This window comes from Rutidosis leptorrhynchoides, chromosome 4, assembly GCF_046630445.1.
Source record: "Rutidosis leptorrhynchoides isolate AG116_Rl617_1_P2 chromosome 4, CSIRO_AGI_Rlap_v1, whole genome shotgun sequence".
In the NCBI taxonomy this organism is placed as follows: domain Eukaryota; kingdom Viridiplantae; phylum Streptophyta; class Magnoliopsida; order Asterales; family Asteraceae; genus Rutidosis; species Rutidosis leptorrhynchoides.
The window spans coordinates 381,263,283-381,288,547 of NC_092336.1; the positions used below are offsets into that span (position 1 = coordinate 381,263,283).

General features: G+C 32.6%; 2 protein-coding genes across 4 annotated transcripts; one reads left to right on the forward strand and one right to left on the reverse strand.

Annotated features, from left to right (window-relative positions):
* The first annotated feature begins 14,649 nt into the window (after positions 1-14,649).
* On the forward strand, positions 14,650-15,815 carry LOC139843964 (uncharacterized). The gene is made up of 2 exons (XM_071834153.1): positions 14,650-15,109; positions 15,433-15,815. Exons 1-2 carry the CDS (start codon positions 14,662-14,664, stop codon positions 15,510-15,512), a joined length of 528 nt encoding a protein of 175 aa, XP_071690254.1. The 5' UTR covers positions 14,650-14,661; the 3' UTR covers positions 15,513-15,815.
* A 185-nt stretch (positions 15,816-16,000) lies between these two features.
* Positions 16,001-20,100, reverse strand: LOC139843963 (U11/U12 small nuclear ribonucleoprotein 35 kDa protein). Of its 3 annotated transcripts, XM_071834152.1 has the most exons (10): positions 19,901-20,100; positions 19,325-19,406; positions 19,084-19,245; positions 18,903-19,003; positions 18,641-18,692; positions 18,277-18,347; positions 18,103-18,193; positions 17,948-18,023; positions 17,783-17,861; positions 16,001-16,648 (listed from the first exon to the last, which is right to left on the reverse strand). In XM_071834152.1, the coding sequence occupies exons 3-10, from the start codon at positions 19,238-19,240 to the stop codon at positions 16,262-16,264; spliced, it is 1,014 nt and encodes a 337-aa protein (XP_071690253.1). In that variant the 5' UTR covers positions 19,241-19,245; positions 19,325-19,406; positions 19,901-20,100; the 3' UTR covers positions 16,001-16,261. The 3 variants fall into 3 exon arrangements, with proteins under 3 accessions (XP_071690253.1, XP_071690252.1, XP_071690251.1); XM_071834151.1 differs by lacking the exon at positions 19,325-19,406; XM_071834150.1 differs by lacking the exon at positions 19,325-19,406 and having other exon boundaries at positions 19,084-19,268.
* Between the last annotated feature and the right edge of the window lie 5,165 nt (positions 20,101-25,265).

Genomic DNA, 25,265 nt, shown 5'->3' on the forward strand with positions numbered 1-25,265 from the left:
TCTCCAGCAGGTGGTGAATATGGTGGAGTAGCGGGCATATAGACTGGTGGTGCAGGCGGTGTAGTCGGAACATAAACTGGTGATGCAAATGGAGTAGCAGGTGCGTAAGTTGGTGAGTTGCCTGATCCTTCAGTTTCAGAATCAGAGATGATGATCGGATTACGTTTGACTGATCCTTCAGTTTCGGAGTCAGAGATGATGATCGGATTATGGTTAGACATCCTAAAAGAAAGAAGGAAAGAGAACTAGAATGATTCTAAGGATGACATAAAAGCACGAGGTAAGATATAAAGGAAAAGCACTTAAAACTAAGGCAGGAAAGGTTATAGTCCTAAAGATTGCTAAGGTACCCTAACTAGCACATAAGGCACACATAAAATGCAATCCTGGTTCTCTATAACAAACATGCTCTGATACCAATCTGTCACACCCCCAAAATGGACCAGGGGTAATTGTGACCAATCATATCATAACACAGTTGTATAAGCGAGAACGACTCTAAATGAGATGTTTTATTTATTAAATAAACAGCGAAAGCATTATTCAAAGTTTTACATCATAAGAGTACAGTAAATGGAAAATGTCTTAAACAAAATGATAAATATGAATGATGGACTCCATGCAAGCAGCAAAGCATACATCAATCATCTAGTAGCAAGTAGCAGCTAGCTCAATCATCACCTGAGACAAAACACGCTTAAAGTGTCAACCAAAAAGGTTGAGTGAAATTCATAGGTTTATAAATAATATCCAAAGTTTTAGACCGCGAGATTCAGTTTAAAGTTGATCAATATAGATATATCAATCTAAAAGTGTTGCTGCAGTTTGTAATATCGCTACTAAACAATTTATCCTATGACACCTTGTACTGTCAGTGTCGTGGAATCATTATTATGTAACCAAAGACCAACGGTCGAATGGTTAGAGACGTTACTCTCAATAGGCCTACTCACAATAATTAAGTTTGCATTTAAACGTAGCAATTGACGATATTACGGTAGGGATTTAGCATGAATCAAAGCATGACAGCATAGTTAACAATTTAGTACTTGTGTCTAAGCGTAAAACAGTTATAAAGCAAGCATGTGTCTCACCCCAAAAGTTATAAAACAGTTATGAAACAGTAAAAAGTGGGGCTATGAAGTTCACCTTAGTAGCACAAAAGAGTATTCCACAAAAGAATTGAACGGAAGGACGTGACCGAGATCTCAACCTAGAGATAGAACGTATGATCAGACATTGCCTAACAGACAATAGTATATAGTACTATATTGATAGTAATGGTTCACTAAAGAATTTTCATTCTCGGAAGGTTACTATTTATGGAAAGTTTTCTCTTATAGTAATTTTCCAATTTTAGAAAGTTCGGGTTAATCTTTAGCAAGACGTTGTACAACTTTACTCAAACTTCGTTGCTATAAAATAAGTCAGGAATGACCAGATGTAACCGGGGGCCCAGGACTCTTGACCAGAATCTAAGTCATGGCATTCGAGATCCACAAGCTTACCCATAAATGGCAACCTAGACATCATTCACTTACGACCGTGAGTAGCGATGAAGTTTACATGAATTATACATTATCTTTGATTAACCTTCACTTTAGGTGTATACACACAACGAATTATTAATGTACTTAATAATTATATATGTAATAATATAACCTAAGTATTATTTAATATTTAGTTATTATACCTTAGTATGTCTTATATATATTAAATATAATTACCTTTAAATAAATACCTAAATTAGTTCAAAAATAATAGTGTTTTATTAATCGAACATTATTCAAAAATGTCTAAATAATAAATTAAATATCTAAAAATTACATACATAATTTTTATAGTCTTAGTTAATCATATAGATTAGTAGAAAAATTTAAGAAAACGTTTTTATTATATTTTTGTATTTATTTTTGTTTTTACCCTTAATGTATTCACAAAACAATTTTAATTCTACATAATTACTAAATAAACCCAAATAATTATTTTTATAATTTTTATAAGTTTCTATCAGTCTAATAACTTGTAGAAAAATATTTAAAAAAATATTTTTTATTATTTTATATTTATTCTTAATTTATCTTCGAATTATATAATAATAGAGTTTAATTATATAATAAATACCAATTCGACCCAAGTAATTATTTTTATAATTTTTTCAGATCTATATAAGTTTTAAAAACTCAGAAAAAAATTATATATATTTTATTTTTGGTTAAAAGTATTTATTACGAATTTTACATTGTTTTTACGTTTAAACACTACATAATTCGTATTTAATTATAAATAATATTCCATAAATTATCAAAATTATTTTTATGCATCATAACACTTATAATACTAATTATAACATATAAACATAATTAATTTCGAATTTTACCAAGAATATACAATAAATATAAATATAAATGACAATATTGAAAAAAATTAATAAAAATAGAAAGTACCTCAAATTTTCTTCAAGGTTTAGAGAGAATAACTTATGTTTTTGTGTTTGGCAAGAAAAAATGAATGAGGAGCCATGTATTTATAGGTAAAAAATGGTTGGTGAAAAGAAAAAAAAATAATAAAATAAAGGTGTCAATTTTGACAAAATAATAAAAACATGTTAAAAATGTTTTTAATAAGTTTTTGTTTTTGAAAATATTTAGTCAAAATTCATGGGCTCATTATTTAATTTATAAAAAAAATCTTATTTCTTTTTATTTTTATTTTTTTTATAAGCTAAAAATATATATAATGATTAAAATAACTTATCATTTAATTAATAATTATGTTACATATAGTTTTAAATATAATACGCATTAATATTAACTAAAGTTATTTTATATAATTAGTGTAAACTTTAGTTAACAGAACGTGTTGACTAAAAATAAATATTTGATCAACGTCGAATTTAATTATATATTACGTATGGATAACAACCCAATAGGCAAATTAGTCAATTCAAGTATGAAAATGTGAGGGTTGTTATAGTACCTCCCCGTTAAAGAAAACTTCGTCCCGAAGTTTCAAGTAGACTTCTTGGATGCATCGGCGGTTGAGAAGAGGTGGGGATATTTCCGTTTCATTTGGTCTTCGCGTTCCCAGGTATACTCGGGGCCACGTCGTGAATTCCAACGGATCTTAACAATGGGAATGTTGCTTTGTCTCAAGCGTTTAATCTCACGATCCATAACTTCAATAGGTTCTTCGATGAAGTGCATTTTATCATCAATGCGGAGATCATCCAAAGGAATAACAAGTGGGTCATCAGCAAGACACTTTTTCAGGTTCGAGATGTGAAATACGTCGTGTACTCTACTAAGCTCAGCAGGTAGTTCTAATCGATACGCCACGGGACCAATTCTCTCAGTAATCTTGAAAGGTCCAACAAAACGCGGACTTAATTTGCTTCGTTTACCAAAACGAATGACGCCTTTCCAAGGGGATACTTTTAACATGACTTTATCACCAACTTGGAATTCCAAATCCTTTCGACGTTTATCAGCATAGCTCTTCTGTCGGCTGCGGGAAGTTTCCAATCGTTTCTTAATCTGTACGATCTTTTCGGTAGTTTCATGTATGATTTCAGGACCAGTCAATTGTCTGTCCTCTAGTTCATCCCAACATAGGGGTGATCTACATTTTCGTCCGTATAAGGCTTCAAAAGGTGCAACCTTAATACTTGAGTGGTAACTGTTGTTGTAAGAAAATTCAGCCAAGGGCAGATGTCTGTCCCAACCTTTGCCGAAGTCAATAACACAAGCACGAAGCATATCTTCAAATGTTTGAATGGTTCGTTCAATTTGGCCATCAGTTTGCGGATGATAAGCGGTACTCATGTCGAGTTTAGTTCCAAGAGCAGATTGTAAAGTTTTCCAGAATCTAGAAGTGAATCGACTATCACGATCAGAAATGATAGAAATAGGGACTCCATGTCGTGAGACAATCTCTTTGATGTAAAGTTGTGACAATTTCTCCATCTTATCAGTTTCCTTGATCGGTAAAAAGTGTGCAGATTTAGTAAGGCGATCCACTATGACCCAAATAGTATCATTGCCACTAGAAGTCTTGGGCAATTTAGTAATAAAGTCCATAGTGATACATTCCCACTTCCACTGCGGAATATCTGGCTGTTGAAGTAAACCTGACGGCTTTTGATGCTCGGCCTTAACTTTCAAACAAGTAAGACACTTGCTCACATACTCAGCAATATCAGATTTCAGATTAGGCCACCAATAAAACTCTTTCACATCATGATACATTTTACTAGAGCCTGGGTGAATAGAATACCTAGTCTTATGTGCTTCATCCAAGACTAGTTCTCGAAGATTTCCAAAGGTTGGGACCCAGATTCGGTTATTAAAATACCGTGTTCCATTTCCCTTGAGTTCAAGTTGCTTTTCAAGACCTTTTAGTCCCTCGAGTTGAACATTTTCTTCCTTCAATACTTCAAGTTGTGCTTCACGGATTCGAGTTGTAAGATTAGTCTGAATAACCATGTTCAAAGCTCGGACTCGAATAGGTTTATTACGCTCCTTTCGACTGAGAGCATCGGCAACAACATTTCCCTTACCGGAATGGTACTTAATCTCACAATCATAGTCGTTTAGTAGTTCAACCCATCGTCGTTGCCTCATGTTTAGTTGTTTCTGATCGAAGATATGTTGAAGACTTTTATGATCGGTAAACACCGTGAATTTAATTCCGTAAAGGTAATGTCTCCATATATTCAAAGCAAATACCACAGCTCCTAACTCCAGGTCATGTGTGGTATAATTCTTCTCATGTTTCTTAAGTTGTCTAGATGCGTATGCAATAACTTTTTGACGTTGCATCAATACACAACCAAAACCTTGATTCGAGGCATCACAATAAACTATGAAATCCTCGTCTCCTTCAGGTAAAGATAGAATCGGGGATGTGGTCAATTTCTCCTTTAAAATCTTAAACGCAGATTCTTGTTCTTTAGACCATTCAAACTTCTTCCCCTTATGAGTTAACTTAGTAAGAGGTTTCGCCAGAATAGAAAATCCTTCGATAAATCTTCGGTAATAACCAGCAAGTCCCAAAAATTGGCGAATATGCTTCGCATTCTTAGGCGCTTCCCAGTTCTGAATAGCAGTGATTTTTGCTGGATCGACATGTATTCCTTCACTATTAACCACATGTCCGAGAAATTGAACTGTTCGTAACCAAAATTCACATTTGGAGAACTTGGCATACAATTGTTCATTCTTTAGCAATTCTAAGATCAAACGTAAATATCGTTCATGCTCTTGCTTGTTCTTGGAATAGATTAAGATATCGTCGATGAAAACAATCACAAATTTGTCAAGATAAGGTTTGCATACACGGTTCATAAGATCCATGAATACAGCTGGTGCGTTTGTTAAACCAAAAGGCATAACAAGAAATTCGTAATGTCCGTAACGAGTTCGGAAGGCAGTCTTGGGAACATCAGTTTCCTTGACTCTCAACTGATGATACCCTGACCTAAGATCAATCTTCGAATAGATACTTGATCCTTGCAGTTGGTCAAATAGGTCATCAATACGTGGAAGTGGATAACGGTTCTTGATAGTTAACTTGTTGAGTTCTCGGTAATCAATACACATTCTCAACGTTCCATCTTTCTTCTTAACAAAAAGAACAGGTGCTCCCCATGGAGATGAGCTAGGATGAATGAATCCTTTTTCTAAGAGTTCTTGTAGTTGGATGGATAATTCTTTCATTTCGGATGGAGCTAGTCGATATGGTGCCTTTGCAATAGGTGCAGCACCGGGAGTTAGATCGATTTGAAACTTGACTTGTCTTTGAGGTGGGAGACCAGGGAGTTCTTCGGGAAAAACTTCAGGAAATTCTCTAACCACCGGAACATCTTCAATTCGTTTCTCTTCCGGTTCAACTTTCTTAACATTAGCTAAGATGGCTTGATACCCCTTCATCAGGTATTTACGGGTTTTTATACAAGAGATGATATTAAGTTTAGAACCACTCTTTTCTCCTTGTATGATTAGGGTTTCACCATTCTCAAGAGGAATATTAATGGTTTTATCATAACACATGATTGCAGCTCTCAACGGGGTTAGCCAATCCATCCCTACAACTACATCAAAGCTTCCTAATTCGACTGGCAGTAAGTTGATCTTAAAGTTTTTGTCAGCTAGAATCAGATCACAATTTTTATAAATATTGTCTACTTTCATAACCTTACCGTTTGCTACTTCTACAAGGCGCTTGATTTCTAAGGCTTGTGGTTTTTCAGTGAATAAGGCACAAAATTCGGTAGACACATAACTTCTATCAGCACCGGTATCGAATAAAACAGTAGCATAGCAATTGTTAACAAGGAACGTACCCGTTATAACTTCATCTTCTTCACGGGCCTCTTCGGTAGTTATGACAAATGCTCTACCCTAATTAAGTTCTCAATAGGCCTACTCACAATAATTAAGTTTGCATTTAAACGTAGCAATTGACGATATTACGGTAGGGATTTAGCATGAATCAAAGCATGACAGCATAGTTAACAATTTAGTACTTGTGTCTAAGCGTAAAACAGTTATAAAGCAAGCATGTGTCTCACCCCAAAAGTTATAAAACAGTTATGAAACAGTAAAAAGTGGGGCTATGAAGTTCACCTTAGTAGCACAAAAGAGTATTCCACGAAAGAATTGAACAGAAGGACGTGACCGAGATCTCAACCTAGAGATAGAACGTATGATCAGACATTGCCTAACAGACAATAGTATATAGTACTATATTGATAGTAATGGTTCACTAAAGAATTTCCATTCTCGGAAGGTTACTATTTATGGAAAGTTTTCTCTTATAGTAATTTTCCAATTTTAGAAAGTTCGGGTTAATCTTTAGCAAGACGTTGTACAACTTTACTCAAACTTCGTTGCTATAAAATAAGTCAGGAATGACCAGATGTAACCGGGGGCCCAGGACTCTTGACCAGAATCTAAGTCATGGCATTCGAGATCTACAAGCTTACCCATAAATGGCAACCTAGACATCATTCACTTACGACCGTGAGTAGCGATGAAGTTTACATGAATTATACATTATCTTTGATTAACCTTCACTTTAGGTGTATACACACAACGAATTATTAATGTACTTAATAATTATATATGTGATAATATAACCTAAGTATTATTTAATATTTAGTTATTATACCTTAGTTTGTCTTATATATATTAAATTAAATATAATTACCTTTAAATAAATACCTAAATTACTTCAAAAATAATAGTGTTTTATTAATCGAACATTATTCAAAAATGTCTAAATAATAAATTAAATATCTAAAAATTACATACATAATTTTTATAGTCTTAGTTAATCATATAGATTAGTAGAAAAATTTAAGAAAACGTTTTTATTATATTTTTGTATTTATTTTTATTTTTACCCTTAATGTATTCACAAAACAATTTTAATTCTACATAATTACTAAATAAACCCAAATAATTATTTTTATAATTTTTATAAGTTTCTATCAGTCTAATAACTTGTAGAAAAATATTTAAAAAAATATTTTTTATTATTTTATATTTATTCTTAATTTATCTTCGAATTATATAATAATAGAGTTTAATTATATAATAAATACCAATTCGACCCAAGTAATTATTTTTATAATTTTTTCAGATCTATATAAGTTTTAAAAACTCATAAAAAAATTATATATATTTTATTTTTGGTTAAAAGTATTTATTACGAATTTTACATTGTTTTTACGTTTAAACACTACATATTTCGTATTTAATTATAAATAATATTCCATAAATTATCAAAATTATTTTTATGCATCATAACACTTATAATACTAATTATAACATATAAACATAATTAATTTCGAATTTTACAAAGAATATACAATAAATATAAATATAAATGACAATATTGAAAAAAATTAATAAAAATAGAAAGTACCTCAAATTTTCTTCAAGGTTTTGAGAGAATAACTTATGTTTTTGTGTTTGGCAAGAAAAAATGAATGAGGAGCCATGTATTTATAGGTAAAAAATGGTTGGTGAAAAGAAAAAAAAATAATAAAATAAAGGTGCCAATTTTGACAAAATAATAAAAACATGTTAAAAATATTTTTAATAAGTTTTTGTTTTTGAAAATATTTAGTCAAAATTCATGGGCTCATTATTTAATTTATAAAAAAAATCTTATTTCTTTTTATTTTTATTTTTTTTATAAGCTAAAAATATATATAATGATTAAAATAACTTATCATTTAATTAATAATTATGTTACATATAGTTTTAAATATAATACGCATTAATATTAACTAAAGTTATTTTATATAATTAGTGTAAACTTTAGTTAACAGAACGTGTTGACTAAAAATAAATATTTGATCAACGTCGAATTTAATTATATATTACGTATGGAGAACAACCCAATAGGCAAATTAGTCAATTCAAGTATGAAAATGTGAGGGTTGTTATAAACGGGAATGGAGGAGATGAAAATTTGTAGGTTTATTAATTTAAATTCTATTCTATTCTATTTTGTATTAATGGATAAATAGGGGATGATAAATGACGAAATTACCCTCACATGCTTGACACATGTTAATTTTTAACGGAAAAGTTAATGGTGTTAGTGAATAGCACTATCCTTGCTCCACTTGAAAACCACAATGACTATAGGTTAACCGTACGATATGGTACAAACCTCAGAGACTATCCGCGTAATTTTCTCTATCATAAAATAATCAAATGTTAAAGATTGTGCGAAAATTTCAAAGGTGGCTTAGTGACTGGATGCAGGGCGTCTCAACAATTTGAAAGGCCCTGGAAGAAAATAAATATAGGCCCCTTATACACGTAATAACTTTGCATACATACAATAATATAATACTAAAATTTATCAATACGAAAAAAAAATTAAAACAGTCGTATCAAAGTGTTTTGTTCTCAAATATTTATCCTTTTACAATTTTTTTTATTTAATTTAATTGAATACTTTGAGAGTGTATATATATATATATATATATATATATATATATATATATATATATATATATTTGTGAGCCTTTCTAAACTTGTGGGTCCTTGGCAGTTGTCCATCTTGTCTCTGTCGAAAGATGCCTATAACTAGATGTTTGAGAATCTTTAAAGGAGACTCAGTTTCAATTCTTACTAATTACACTTACATTGTTTTTAAAAATGAACAAAAAAAAAAAAAATGATATTGTGTGAAAGTTGAAATTTCATTAGGTTTATGGAAAATGAAAGGATTAAGATGCAACGTGTGATGTGGTTTTCGCCATTAAGTTAGTAATGTTTTATATTTTATAAGATATTAAAATTGAAATTTCATCTATTAGTATATGAAAAATAAAAGGCTTAAAATACAAATTGGGGAGATATTCACTTTTAAGCACAAAAACTTATCTATAATTATAAGTTAACATGACCATGTAGTAAACTAATTGCTCATTATCTTTATTTTCATATTAATATATGTTCTAAGTAAATGCAAGTTGAACAAACACATATAAATTCTCCAATTATTGGAGTAAATTCTCCAATCACCGGAGATCATTTCTTTACTCAATTAATTGACTTAATTACGCTCTTAGTCCCTAAGATTTTATCTTTTTTCATCTTTGCCCCTAAAGTATTTTTGTTTCATCCTAACTCTTAAAGCTATGATATGGTTTCATTTAGGTCCCCAGTTAACGGATTGAGTTAATGACAGTTAACCATGGGGACCTAAATGAAACCATATCATTACTTTAAGGGTTAGGATGAAACAAAAATATTTTAGGGATAAGGATTATACAAAAATACTTTAGGGACAAGGATGAAACAAAAATACTTTAGGGACAATGATGAAAAAAAAAAGGTAAAACTTTAAAGACCAACGGCGTAATTAAGTCATGCGGGAACGATATTTTAGGGAAATAAATAACAATTACTCCGTACTTACTTATATACGGGGATGTCAACCGTAAAGGTGCATGAGTGGTGTTTGGTCTGTTACAGGTGGTTGGCTCTTTGCATGCGCAAAAACTCCCACCTGGCATGCCTTTTGTGTTCTTTTTGTCAATGTCTTTCGACTCTATTATTTGAGGCAACAACAAGCGTCAATTTATTGGCGACTTGACTGCCGCATAGAGCCTAGATTGAATCCTAGATAGGGATGACACCCGCGGTTCGTGGGCCTGGATCTACTTGACTGCCGCTTGTAATACCCGTTTGAATAATCCCTATCTAATTAACTGATGGGTGCCATCCCTATCTAGGATTCAATCTAGACTCTAAGCGGCGATCAAATCGCCAATAAATCGACAATTGCTATTGCCTCAAATAATAGAGTCGAAAGACATTGACAAAAAGAAGTCAAAATGCAGGCCAGGTGGGAGTTGTTGTGCAAGCAAAGAGCCAACCACCCGTAACAGACCAAATACCAATCATGCACCTTTACGGTTGACATCCCCGTATATAAGTAAGTACGGAGTAATTGTTATTTATTTCCCTAAAATGTCGTTCCCGCTTGACTTAATTACGCCATTGGTCCCTAAAGTATTTTTGTTTCATCCTTGTCCCTAAAATATTTTTGTTTCATCCTAACCTTTAAAGTAATGATATGGTTTCATTAGGTCCCCATGGTTAAGTGCCGTTAACTCAATTTGTTAACTGGAGACCTAAGTGAAACCATATCATAACTTTAAGGGTTAGAATGAAACAAAAATACTTTAGAGACAAGGATGAAAAAAATATAAAACTTTAGAGACCAAGGTCTTAATTAAGTCTAATTAAAATCACAATCTTAGATAATTACAATCACTCACAGTAATGAACTCAATCTCTAAAAGACAAAGAATCAATGAAATTAATGAATTAGGATTACAAAGATATAAGAGAAAGCAGATGAAGATGAAGATCGATCAAATATATTTTTTTAATGAATGGATATATATATATATATATATATATATATATATATATATATATATATATATATATATATATATATATATATATATATATATATATATCAGATATAATATAATGAGTAATATATATTATATAATGTGTTGCATTATCACTGTATTATTATTAAAAGGTAATTCTCACACACCACTTTTTAATCCATAAATATTTTTGTCTCATAAAATTACAGTTGTGCCCTTAAGAAGTTGAACTTATATTATTATTATAAGTATAATTAAGGGTAAAATAGGTAATTAGATGTACATTGATTAAAAAGTGATTTGTGAGGATCAACTACCAGTATTATTTTTTCCTATTTATTGAATTAAAAACAAAAATTATGATCACGTTTTCCACTTTCGTTGCTCATGTATTGAATATATAATGATAATGATGAACGTTGAATCATGGAATGTCATCATTAGCCAATCACCATCATTCCAGCTGTTCCAGTTCCACCATCCATATCATCTTTATCCATCTTTTATTTTCCATTTTACATTTCCTTACTCTTTACATTTCCTTACATTATACGGAGTATTATTTATTACAGTACTTTTTTCTTCTAAAAACCGATTAGATTTTAACAACTTTAAATGGGGCAAAGGAACAAATACATCTGACTTGTCTACAGAGGCGAAGCCAGGATTTCATGATAGGAGTTGCTTACGCGATAAAAAAATTAATATAATTACTCTATCGATAATAAACATTCCATTTACGTAATAGACGATCAACGATAACAAATCCATCCAGATATAATAACAATGTATCATTACAAAAGAACGTAAACGACCACCATTCTTAAATAAGAACAAGTTTTTTCCAAAAGAAATCATCAAAAAATAGATTAATATTTAACACGTCTCTCTCAATGTAAAGAATCAAACAATTTTTAAGAAAATCGTCACCCATGCTGCAACGAAGCTTTGTTTTAACAATTTTCATTGACGAGAAAGCTCTTTCACTTGTGGCAGTTGAAACGGGAAGAATTAATATAAGACGAATCAATCTATTTCCAAATCTTCGATATCTATCTACTAAGTACTAATTCACACCTAATTTACACCTAATTTAGTACGGAGGTATAAAATTGAGGTTTAATATTTATGGTAATGGGCCCTTTAGGCTAATAGACTAATGAAACTAAAATTAAGAAGTCCATAAACAATTGGACTATATGATACGAATAAGGGAATGTTCATTTAAAATTGTAGTATATGTTGTTTTTTTTTCTTTTCAAAAAAAAAAAATTAACAATCTTAAAAGTATGCTATGCACTTATGATGGGTGCTCACAAACACTTGACAAAAATTAACATATAGTATTTGTTGTCGGTGATTCACTTGGGGGTAGCTCAACACCCCCAAGCTACCCCCTAGCTCCGCCATTGCCTGTCTAGATAGATGATCTACCAAAATTGTGCATTTAATCAAAAGGCTTTATTTAATTTATTAACAAAATGTAATATATATATATATATATATATATATATAGTGGTAGGATCAAGAGGGAAGTAACCAATCAGGGGAAAGCAAAAACTTTTTTTTTCTTCGTTTTTTGAAAAAACCTTGTTCACGAACATTATAGATGGGATGAAAATATGAACATTTAGTAGAGACACTTTGTGATAAATGTTTTTATTTTGGCGGGAAAACGCTCGAAGAAGTAATATATAACAATTTCCGTATTTTTCGAGCGTATGTTGAGGTTTTAGCTATTGGGGTTTAGATATTAGGGTTTAGATATTAGGGTTTATAGGGTTTAGATATTAGGGTTTAGAAATTTAGGGTTTAGGGTTTAGATTTAGGATTTAGATTGAGTTTTTAACACGAACGGTTTAGAGTTTAGTGTTTAGGGTTTAGGGTTTAGGGTTTGGGGTTTTGAGTTTATGGAATAAACCCAAAACCCCAAACCCTAAACCCTAAACCATAAACCATAAACCCTAAACTCTAAATCGGGCTAAATTTTACTTCACAAAACATGAAAAAAAACGTTCATATTCTTCACGAACAATATTATCTTGAATGTTATTTTTGTCAATTGTTTTCCGCCTAAATAATAACATTCATCACGAAGTATCTCTTCTAAATGTTCATATTTTCGTGTGATCTTGATGCCGGAAAAAAAAAAATTCCAAAAAAAATAGGAAAAAAATATATATATTTTGCTTCCCCCCACTTCCCCCCGATTGGTTACTTCCCCATTGATCCTGCCTATATATATATATATATATATATATATATATATATATATATATATATATATATATATATATATATATATATATATATATAGTGAAATGATCAATAGAGAACTAGAGTATGTAGAGAACCCATATAACTCATAGATTGAACTTCAATCTATGTGGAGATTAAGCTTCAAAAAAAAAAAAACTGAAAAAAACAGTCAATCTGCACACTAAAAAAAGTTAATCTGCAAAAAAAAAAAAGTCAATCTGCAAAAAAAAAGTCAATCTGCACAAAAAAAAGTCAATCTGCCAAAAAAAAAAACTGCCAAAAAAAAGTCAATCTGCACAAAAAAAGTCCATCTGCACAGAAAAATAGTCAATCTGCAAAAAAAATGAAAAAAAAACTGCAAAAAAAAAGTCAATCTGCAGATTGACTCAATCTGCAAAAAAAAAATCAATCTGTACAGAAAAAAAAGTCAATCTGCAGGAGATTGACTCAATCTGCACGAGTTCCATGGGTTCTATACTACCTTTGGTTCTCCATGGATCCTCACCATATATATATATATATATATATATATATATATATATATATATATATATATATATATATATATATATATATATATACCCTTAATCTTTTTTTTACAGTCTAGCACTAGTCATTAGCATACGAAACTGAACCATTCCGCACATGTAGGGGCGACTGTGATTACCAACAAAATAAAGAGTAAATTAGCTTTGTAATAAGGGATAACGTTCGCACACGGGACATTGAACTCGCACATACCCGGGATGTGTGTGCATGCTTGTGAAATACATCTACCTCCTAATACATTGTGAACTCGCACACATACATATGCACATATACAGTCAAACGTTCACATACACCCACAACCCATTCTCGTTAAACCGTTCGTCGGGTCGCCCTCAACCACATACATACGGCTACAAACGCCATTCCCATTCGTCATCGTGCTCGCACACTCGTACTCACTTTAGTGAGCATACACTCACTAGTACATAATCACTCAGCACACGTCAAAGACATGTGCTAGTCTCCTGTATGAGTATGAACAGACTTTACTCGCACACAAACGGCTCTCTCGGGTAGTTCACACGTGTGCAATCGATTAAGTCCCACGTGTGGACGATTAGAGTAAAAATGCATTAATTTTCCTTCTATTCATATCTCATTTGCAATATTTTCAAACAATCCTTTCAAATACTAAAATTATATCATAAAAATGCTAGTACTATAATTATGGTGTAAGCATCCAAAGAATGTGAAACCATCACTACATTCAAAGATACAAACACGTACTCGCCACCACATGGATCTGAGCGTGTACACACACACACACATAATCTCTAGAACAATCTAAACCCCGAAGGGTATTATAGTAATTTCGCGGCAGATAGTTCCTTACACATCATACCAAACAGGCAAACATCATCTTTAAAACCCACCCTCAGCCCCATTTCCAAACAACCTCTTCACAAGAAGAAAAAAAAATTATGGAAACCAAATCAAAATCTAAATCAAAAACCACATTTCAAGATTTACAAAACCCACTTCAGAAATCGTCTAATCAAGATAAAACAGGATGTGGGTCTTTCAAGATTGAGGATTCTTGGCAAACCCCACAAATTAATAGGAGAAAAAATCAATTTTTTCTTGAAGGGTATGTGGAGACATGTGATGAAGAAGAGTTGGTCAGAGCTAAAAGTTTGACTGATGATGATCTTGAAGAACTTAAAGGTTGTTTGGATTTAGGATTTGGTTTTAGTTATGATGAAATTCCTGAGCTTTGTAATACTTTGCCTGCGTTGGAATTGTGTTATTCTATGAGCCAGAAGTTTATTGATGACCAACATAAGTCGCCGGAAAGTTCGTCGCCGGTGAGTGATTCGTCGTCGCCGGAGGCTACTAGTGGTAAAGCTAATTGGAAGATTTTTAGTCCAGGTGAGTATTGCTTGATCACATTTTGTAGTTAAAAATAATGCAACTTGCTTACAAAAAGCTTTTTTTTAGGACTTATTAAAAATGCAATCAACTTTCACTTTTAAAATTTAGTTGGAACATGGTTATTGTTTGATTAGTAAAAGATTAGAACTTGGTTACATACTACTTATCTTTTTCATTAACTAGTAATCTAAGCAAATTTATGATCATCATTACTTTGAATTTAGTTAGTACAAATCTGATTCTGATTTTGCAATAAGAAGCTACTTTTTATAACTTTAATGTCATGATAGTTGACTTAAGGGTTGATCCAATATGTACAGGTGATGATCCTGAAGAGGTAAAAGCAAGACTGAAATTTTGGGCACAAGCAGTTGCATGCACAGTCAAATTATGCAGCTGAAATTGATCCCATACAAAGTGTTAACTTGTATATCATGGTGGTGGGGTGGGGTGGGGTTGGGTGACTGACCGTTGACTGCATTGGGTAACCAAGTTGATGCAAAGACAGATGCTTTGTTATCAAAATGGTTATTATGATCTGGATACAGCATGATGAATTGATGATGATCAATTTGTTTTTGCAGTTTTGTAAATTACTCCGTATTAAATTTGGACACGAAAACAAGATTCTGGAGTTAATGGATGGTGTACATGTTTGTATCTTGTATATTTATTATTTAGTGAATAAGACCTCGGTTAATTAGTCGTAACAAGTGACGTCTGTGTTCTTTATTCTGTCAAGAATAAAAGTGAAAAAAAAAAAAAAAAAAAAAAAAAAAACAGCAACTGAAGTAGCTCAGTAAAATGGTAAATTTAACATGATTTTGAGCAGCAGTGAATAGAACAAGTGAACAAGAACCAAATACCATTAATTATGTGTTCTTAGAGATGCCAAAAAGCTCATGTGTTCTTTATTTGTATGAACATAAATCAACTTTTGGGATAGTAAACAACTTAAATCAATATTATCATCTATGCTCGTGATTGAACTAATTCAAGTAACAATCTTTCATGATCTATTCACAAGCGACTGCAGATGAATCGCTGCGTAGTAGCTTATAATAAAGTCCAAACAGTCATTTGGGTTTGTATTTACTATGTTCATCTACATTGACTGGACAAATTCATCATTATAATTAGAACGAAAAATTACTCATATTTTTGGCGTTTGTGTGATCGTTGTTCTCTGTCACTAGAACGCCTTGTATCAGATCGACGGTCATAATTGGTGGACGTTCTTCTGTCATCTCTACGAGAATCTCTACTCTTTTTGGAGTCATCTTTCCTTTCATTATATCGAGAATCTCTGCTACTACGGCTGGAGTAGTCTTCCCTTTCTTCATATCGACTGTCACGACTGTGGGACCTACTTTCACGCTCATCATGATAGTGTCTATCACGCCTTTTGCTCTTCCGGGACCGACCTTGGTTATCCAAAGATCCACTTTCGTCATGAGCGTGATCCCGGCTACTCGATCTTCTCTCACGTCGGCTAGAGCTTCTGCTAGGTCTTTCTCTTCGAGGTGGTGATGGAATCTAAAACCAGTAATGTGACATACTACATTACTTACCATCAGTAAATAACATATTAAGATCGTAATATGTAAACTATAACCAAGGTTAGAGAAGTCCCGAGACGGAGACAAGCCAGTCGAGACTTACGAGTCAGATATTGACTAACGTTGAGTTTTAGTAATATATTTAACATTTGTATATATTAGATATATCAACAGAAATATTTTAAACATATGTAACGGCACAAAATCTGAGTATAAAAAGTATTACAAAATTTTGACCTCACTTTGACCAACCTTGACTTGAACCGAATCAGACCGACTCAAACACACTCATACATAATTAGACATTTTTTTTAGCGAAGCAGGACTTGCTAGTCACCAAAACACTAGTCAACTGAGACGGCCGCCATTTACAACAGTAAGGTGCAACACTAAGGTGGTGTTTTTTTTTTTATTATGATGTATGCGGACCATGTCTGTAAAGAAGATGTGGCCTAAAGGTCTATACGTTGAATAGTGAAGATTATTTCCATGTCTGCAGAATAACTTAATCATGTCTGCAGCACTTAGAAGCATATTTCTAAGTGTGCGAGGTTGCAGACAGAATAAGACATTATTTTATCTTATGTCTTTCAGAAAAAACAATCCGCAGTAAATATGTCTTCGGGCATGCAGACATAAGACATAATAAATATGCAAACTGAAAAACAAACGACACCTAACTATCACTCCATCATAAGATTTGGTGTACTTTAGCAGGCACACTGCTTACGTGTCATTCTATAAACCAAGTTTTCACTCAAAAGAAAGTAACATGCTTACAAAATTTTCGTTGTGATGACGTTCAAAAGTTTTGCTATGAAGCAAGTTTTCACCAAGTTGAGAATTTAAGTCAGGATCATCAAAGATACCGACACATCATAGTACCCGAACCAATAATTGGTTACAAGTTCTTGAAAGTGTGTTGTCTATGAATAGGTGAAAATAAAAGCTGTCTAACGTACCTTACTTTTCTATGCAATTTTCCTTGCTTTAGATATTAGTAAAAGATATAGACCATCTTCTAAGGACAGTCCTTCCAATTAGGTTGGTTTGCTACAAAGTGCTATTTAATGTCACCACAGCAAAACGTTTTTTGGTAATGCAAGCGTACCTCAAATCGTGACTTGTAGTTTCCTTCAGGGGGAGGCGGGATACCAAGCCTTTTCAAATCATCGAATGGAATTGGACGTCTTTATCATGTAATAAACAAAATAAATAAGATTAATTAGTTTCATTTCTAAATGTAAACTTCACAGCAGTTGTTGAGAACTCATACAATGGCGCACGAAAAGGTCTTTCTCGTCCTCCAAAACGAAGTTGCCCTGATTCTTTTTTACCTCCGAGACCTCCTCCTGTAAGAATAATAGAACCTCTCAAAAACTAATAGTAGGACACGCAAAGATATATTTAATTAGTGTAAGCTAAACTGACCTAATCTTCTTGGAATCCACCCTGGCATCAGTTGCTGTCGGTTGTAATCAACTATAATTTGAGAATCATCGATAACTGAATGATGTGCTTTCTGTGTATTATCAAACAAGGAATAAGAAACTTAACATTAACATCGATATTAGAAACTAAGAGAAGACTTATATTATATTACACCTCATATGCTCGTTGCATATCTCTTTCACTTTGATACTCGACGAAAGCATAACCTTGAGAGGCACCAGTAACTACAACCAACAAACCAATATAATCAGAGATTTAATACACTTGATTATTGAGCACAGATTAACCAAAAGCAAAAACCTTTGGATATAAAACATGATGCTTCAAAGTGAAGGGGTTTAGAGGAATGCATACACTATGCATTAAGATGAAATAATCAACTGATCTTTCAGTTATGAAATTGAAAATCTCAAAAAGAATATAAACTTAAGTTAATTATGAGAAGAAAAAAAAAAATAAGAGAATGTGATAAACTCAAACACTAGCAATACGAAAAATTATAGTGTATTTGCCTTACCAATATGGCGGACCAATCGCAAGTTCTTCACGGTGCCATATTTACTCATAGCCTACAAAAAAGAAGACAAAAACAAATCAATTGGCTACTATACTTGTACACCATAAATAAGAGAAGGATATAACTTATTATTTAATAATTACAAACAATTTTCTTTATTTCGTGTGCTTACTGAATATTAAATTCAAACTATCAAACAAATAAAAAGACATATTCAACATAGAGATGGAAAGTCATTAAAACAAACACAATTCATTACGACCTTGTGAAGAGTATCTTCGGTAGTCAATCGAGAGAGATGGCCGACGAATATAGTGCAATATGGATCTTCCCCAATAACATTCGGATCACCCAATGGATCATCTGCAAAAGTTAAAGGGGTTTTGGTAGAAAGCTAAAAACTAGATATGGAAGTTTGATTAGAAGATAGTGAAGAAACATACATAGGCCAGCGGATGAACATAAGAGAGCCCTGTAAACAGCATTGTCATGAGGAAGAATGTCGGTACCATCAATGCTACCAGCTTGGATTGGGTGATACGTCTGTGCGTAGAACACGGAGTTCACTTTGTTGCTGCTATCCTTGTTTCTGCTCGTCATTTGAGCTTCAAAAACAGGATAAAGTCGGCTGTTGCTCACATAGTTAAACACAATGATGTATAAGAAAAGTGAGAGTAGCCTCACATTTTGTGTGAACACTAACCAATCGTTTCAATGTTTTCAGAACAACAAATGCATCATTTGGATGTTGAAAAGGGTTGAAAACCTAACTAACAGCAACAAACAATCAACCTATCAAGTACTTTGAATTATACTCAACTTGTACCAAAAGAACATACCATTTTTACTTAGATTAAAAAAAAGTTTTCGACTTTATGGCATCTATTAAAACAATAGGTAAATAGGTAATCATATATAACTTATCCCAAATGAAAAATGCAACTTTTATCAATTAGACATTGTTCAATCTACCAATCAAATCAACACCATTTCCGGTCTTGAACCAGCTCTAATTGAAATTATATACGCATTAACCTTTCCAACATCATAATCATACTTATATTCATAATTTATATTTATATATATTATTATAACGTGCAATGCAATGTACAACGTTTAACAATACTTATGTTCTTATTGAGGCATTTTATCAAACAGTTGGCGTGTTCTCAACACAATCAAATGTTGCAAACATCTACAGAAGATAGGACGGTATAAATAAACATATAGATAGCAAAGAACATGAATCATGGAACAAACCTTAGAGAAACGGACAAAAAATGTTGGATATACAAAGCATTAGTCTCTGAAACCAACGTAGTATTTGTGGTTTAGCGGTTAATCGAATACTGGCCAACTGCAAGTACGCTTATGCTCGTTTATATATTATTGTTCGATTAATCAATCCTAAGAAGTTTCGATTACCTTATTGTGAATTGTGATTGACCTTAGCCCTTTTAACTTTAGGCTTTGTTCCCAAGTTAATTTGAAGGGAAATGAAATGAAAGGGAAGGGAAATTTAAAGAAATGTTTTTTTTTTTTTTTTTTTTTTTGGAAAGAGAAATGATTTGAAAGTATTTTTTAGTCTAATTTCTCTTCCATCTCTTCCTTTCAATTTGGGCTGATCCACTTTTCCTCCATTTCATTTCATTCACTTTCCTTCAATTAATTACTCTGGAACACAGCCTTACTCTCTCCGGTCACAAATCTAATATCCCAATACAAAAAGGACACAAAATTGAATTATAGGGGTGTCAATTTTATTTTACTATTTTCTTAAAAAAAAAAACTTATTTACTAGCCGGAGGTTTACTCAGAAGCAGTCTCTTTATCCGTCGAATATAGAGTGTTGGGGGAGAATGTGGGTTAATGTGAGTTTATGCTTAATAATAATACTAATCTTAACCCATAACAATAATTATTTTGATGATGACACATACACATGCACTAGAAGTTATGATAAGCATCTTGGCATAAAAGCACAAGTTCACTAATCAACACTTACTCTAGCAAAAGACCAAAACTAAACAAAGCTTAGAATGTAAGTTTGGTCACACGGTTCGGTCCACGGTCGACCGCCGGTCAGACCGTGGAACCCTGCACCCTGGTTTATGAAACCAGGAGTGCACGGTCGACCCCACGATCAACCGTGGGTCGACCGTAAAAGGTTCTGTCCGAATTTTCTACAATTTTAGTTCGACCACTTTGGGGCATCTATAATTTATGAAACTTGTTTAAACATACTTAGAATAGCTGTCTATTTCATATCCAAAAGAGTTTTGGTCGCTAGAACGCTAATCTTGATAAATTACACCTAATGACACCTTAATGACGACTTAACCTTGATCAAGGGTAACACATAAGTGTTATAGGAAAACATGTACATCTAAAATGTATTTAGACATACTTAGGATGGTCATCAAGTCCAAACCATGAGTTGCTCCTTCCTTGTACATGTGTTGGACATTAATGTATACTTATACATTAATCTTGCAAACTCCACTTTGCAAGTAAAACTTACATAGCCTTGGTTCATTGTTATGTTCTCACTATATGTTTAATCCTAGATTAATTAGTGATCTCTTGCTAGTCATTATATGAATATTACTTCACTACTTTCTATTCATACATGAGTATTATTTGACTATGTGCTAATTGCTAAACTGCTAAGTAGTTACTTAATATATATATATATATATATATATATATATATTTGTGTGTGTGTGTGTGTGTGTGTGTGAACTTTGTCTTTCTATGTGCTACAAGTTGAAAAATCATCAACTTGTATTTGGACTACTTCAATATATGTCTATGCTACTTGGATAATGCTTAATGTGTCATAATCTAGTGATCTTAAAAGGATGAAGAATCATTAACACACATAGGATTTGCTTATGTCTAAAATCAAGTTTAAGAATGGTTTAGACTTGATTAACTTGATGCCTTATAACATGCTTAATTTATATTACTTGTTTCACTTGTTAAGACATCATGAACACACTTAATTAATTCACAAACAAGCTTAAACTTAAATACTAATGTGCTTTGTGATTAAGTAGGTTGTTGTCATCAATGACATGTTGACCAACCAATAGGACTTTAGCAAATGTGTTAATTACAAACAAAAGATTATGACAAAACTGAGATTGCCTCAAATGATTATCATGACTTGTATCTAAGAATGTTAGACTTTCCACTTTCAACATGTCAAGTCAGTATCAAGGCAATACATCCAAGGTAAATGAATACTTTATGCATATAGTACTTGTATAGTGTTGGTACGATTTTTCGTATAATGGGTGTAAGGTACCAGTACAGGACACTATCCGCCTAGCGTAGAATGATTGTATGTTGATTGATGTTTTCCCTCGGGATATAATCCCTGCAGACCCGGAACACGGATGAAAGATCCGTGGGTTGGCCTCAATCAAACTGTGAATCAATCCGTATAGCGTTCTGCTGCTAACCGGTTAATGTTTTAGAGTGAGAAAGAACTGTGTGAGAGAGAAAGTGTACTTCTCTCTGACTGAAGTTCAGATGTGAAATATGGTGACCCATGGGGTCTATTTATAGGTGTAGAATGTCCGAAATTCTCGGGATACACGTGTCAATCGCTGAATAGTTCTGTTATGCGAAGTATCCGGAAGGTCGGTGGCGTGTGCTGACGTGGCTGCGTGCTGTTCACGCGCCTAGTAAAAGGACTTAAGCATTGAAGCTGCCTGCAGGGCTTACGCTTGACGCTGGGAGGCCTGCTAAACGCTGGGAGGCAAATGATAAAAACCGCCAAATATTATTATCTTTTGTGCTCTTTGATCCATTTTTCTGTATAAAAATGGTGTTTTTATGTCTTTATTTTTGCAAAAAATAAAGTTATTAAACTAAAAATAAAAGATGCCTTTTTACTCGAGAACAGAAACCTGCTGTAGCCAACCTTTTCTCTGCTATGTCGGCCACTTTTTGATGATGGTCTGTAAAAAGTACCTTTTTCGAATTTTGAAATTTACTTTCCAATTAAATTTATTTTCCCCGCATATTTGTGCATCTGACACGTGGCAACATATCATCTATGCGATTAACTGCCAACTGTTCATCTTCCACTTGCTATTTAAGATTCAGATTTTTCTGTTTCACATTTACTTCAACCCAAATTAACTTTTCTTCATCTACCTTAAATCCTCTGTCACTAATTCCCCTCTTAAATACCTAATCAATGGCTATCTTTAATGTTGAAGATATTCCAAGTAGAATTTCAGCAACATATCTTGAACGTGTTAGAATTGCATTCCCTAAATTTTTTTAGGGCCGATGCTGTTCTTACAGACCCTCATGATTTTAACGACCCGTTCATATCGATTATAAACGTTTCATAACAATTGGTTTCATTGCGAGGTATTTGACCTCTATATGCCGAGTTTTACAAACATTGCATCCCTTTAAAAGACAAACTTATTTCAAAATATAAACTATCGATACAAATGATATATGATTCTCGTAATATGAATGACTAATCTGTCATTGACTTAATAATAATCTTTTTGAACTCGATTGACTTGAATGCAACGTCCTTTGAAATATGCCATGAATGGCTCCAAGTAATATCTTTAAAATGAGCAAATGCGCAGCGGAAGATTTCTTTCATACCTGAGAATAAACATGCTTAAAAGTGTCAACCAAAAGGTTGGTGAGTTCATTAGTTTAACATAAACAATCATTTCCATAATTTTAATAGACCACAAGATTTCATTTTCATAAATATCATACATCTCATACAGGCATTTCGCAAACTGCATAGAGATAAAAATCATTCATATGGTGAACACCTGCTAACCGACCTTAACAAGATGCATATAGAATATCTCCATCATTCTGGGACTCTCATCGGACATGATAAATCGAAGTACTAAAGCATCCGTAACCCGGATGGGGCTTATTGGGCCCGATAGATCTATCTTTAGGATTCGCATCAATTAGGGTGTCTGTTCCCTAATTCTTAGATTACCAGAATAAAAAAGGGCATATTCGGTTTAATAATCCAGCCATAGAATGTAGTTTTTAAGTACTTGTGTCTATTTCGTCAAACAGTTATAAAAACAGTGCATGTATTCTCAGCCCAAAAATATATATTGCAAAAGCATTTTAAAATGGAGCAAATGAAACTCACGATACGATATTTGTAGTAAAATATGTATACGACGGAACTGAACAAATGCAGGGTTGGCCTCGGATTCACGAACCTATAACAGTTATATATATATATATATATATATATATATATTAACACATATAATTGAAATCGAACAAATTTATGTATTATATCTTAAATTACATGTTATCTATATTTATTCTGTATATATATATATATATATATATATATATATATATTTAAAATAAGTAATATTTATATGTATAGTTATATATATATATATATATATATATATATATACATATATAATTACTATTATATCAATAATTTGTTATATGTATCATTTATATTATATGTAATATAATTATATTTTTATATACATAATATTTATTTGTCATAAAATAATAATAATAATTTTTAATAATAAAAAAAATAGTTTTAATAAACATGATAATTTTAGTAATAATGATAATACTAATAATAATCTAAATAATAATAATAATAATAATAATAATAATAATAATATTCATAAAATTAATAATAATAGTAATACTACCTTAAGGTAACAAGCTTTTAAAAAAACTCACTGCCACAGCCCGGGTTCGAACCCAAGACTTCTCGCTTGAACACAAACACGCCCAACCATCCCTCTGCCATCTCATCTCTGAATTATAACCCAATCTAATTTATATAACCCATCTGGCCTCAACTTCTTTAGGCCCAAAAGCAGGTTCCCAAGCCCAACCTCTCAACCAATACCCGGCCCAACAGAATAAGAAATATGGTAGCCCAATTATTAGTCCAACAATAAAACACAGTAACCCTAATGGCCCAAAAGACATAATAGTCGATCCCTCTCGTTCTCTTGTTTTTTTCTTTAACCCTAATAGAAACAGGTGGCAATAGAAGTAATACCTAGTCGACTAGAGTTGTGGGTGTTTAGGTTTTCTCGATCAGAAAAGAAATAATAGGTAACGATTAGGGCATCATCTTTACGATATCATCACGTCTCTATCATCATCATTCTTCTAACCGTCATCATCGTAGAATTAAAACAGTACCATCATGATTTATCTATCATCACCATAATCATCATGTTTTGTGGGTGTGGGTGATTGATTTTCGATGAAGATGGTTGATGTGGGTTTGTCGTCCTGAACTTGAAACGAAGTCAGAAATAGTAGCAGGTTAAAGAGAAGCATCATGCAGCTATAGCAATAACTTCGAACAGAAACAGTTGATCGAACAGCATGTTTGTTGTGTTTGGGTTCGAACAGGAAACAAATAAAAAAATATTATACGTAGGTGGAGATGATTTTCACAGTCATAGACAGAAACAACAGTGGCGATTTAGGAGTGTTTTAATGATGTTTTCATTTATGGGTTTACAACAAACCAGGAGGCAGGAAAAATAGTAACAACGAATGAGTGTTCTTGGTGATCGAATGGTGTTGTTTTTAGGTGGCTTAGGGTGGCTGTTTT

Excerpts from the sequence above, each read along its gene's own strand:
- LOC139843964 (XM_071834153.1), top strand. The coding sequence starts at position 14,662 with ATGGAAACCAAATCAAAATCTAAATCAAAAACCACATTTCAAGATTTA. Across the intron at positions 15,110-15,432 it reads TTGGAAGATTTTTAGTCCAG|GTGATGATCCTGAAGAGGTA; the intron begins GTGAGTATTGCT and ends CAATATGTACAG.
- LOC139843963 (XM_071834151.1), bottom strand. The coding sequence starts at position 19,240 with ATGACGAGCAGAAACAAGGATAGCAGCAACAAAGTGAACTCCGTGTTC. Across the intron at positions 17,862-17,947 it reads AGACCTTTTCGTGCGCCATT|ACGTCCAATTCCATTCGATG; the intron begins GTATGAGTTCTC and ends TACATGATAAAG. Across the intron at positions 16,649-17,782 it reads ACTACAAGTCACGATTTGAG|ATTCCATCACCACCTCGAAG; the intron begins GTACGCTTGCAT and ends TACTGGTTTTAG.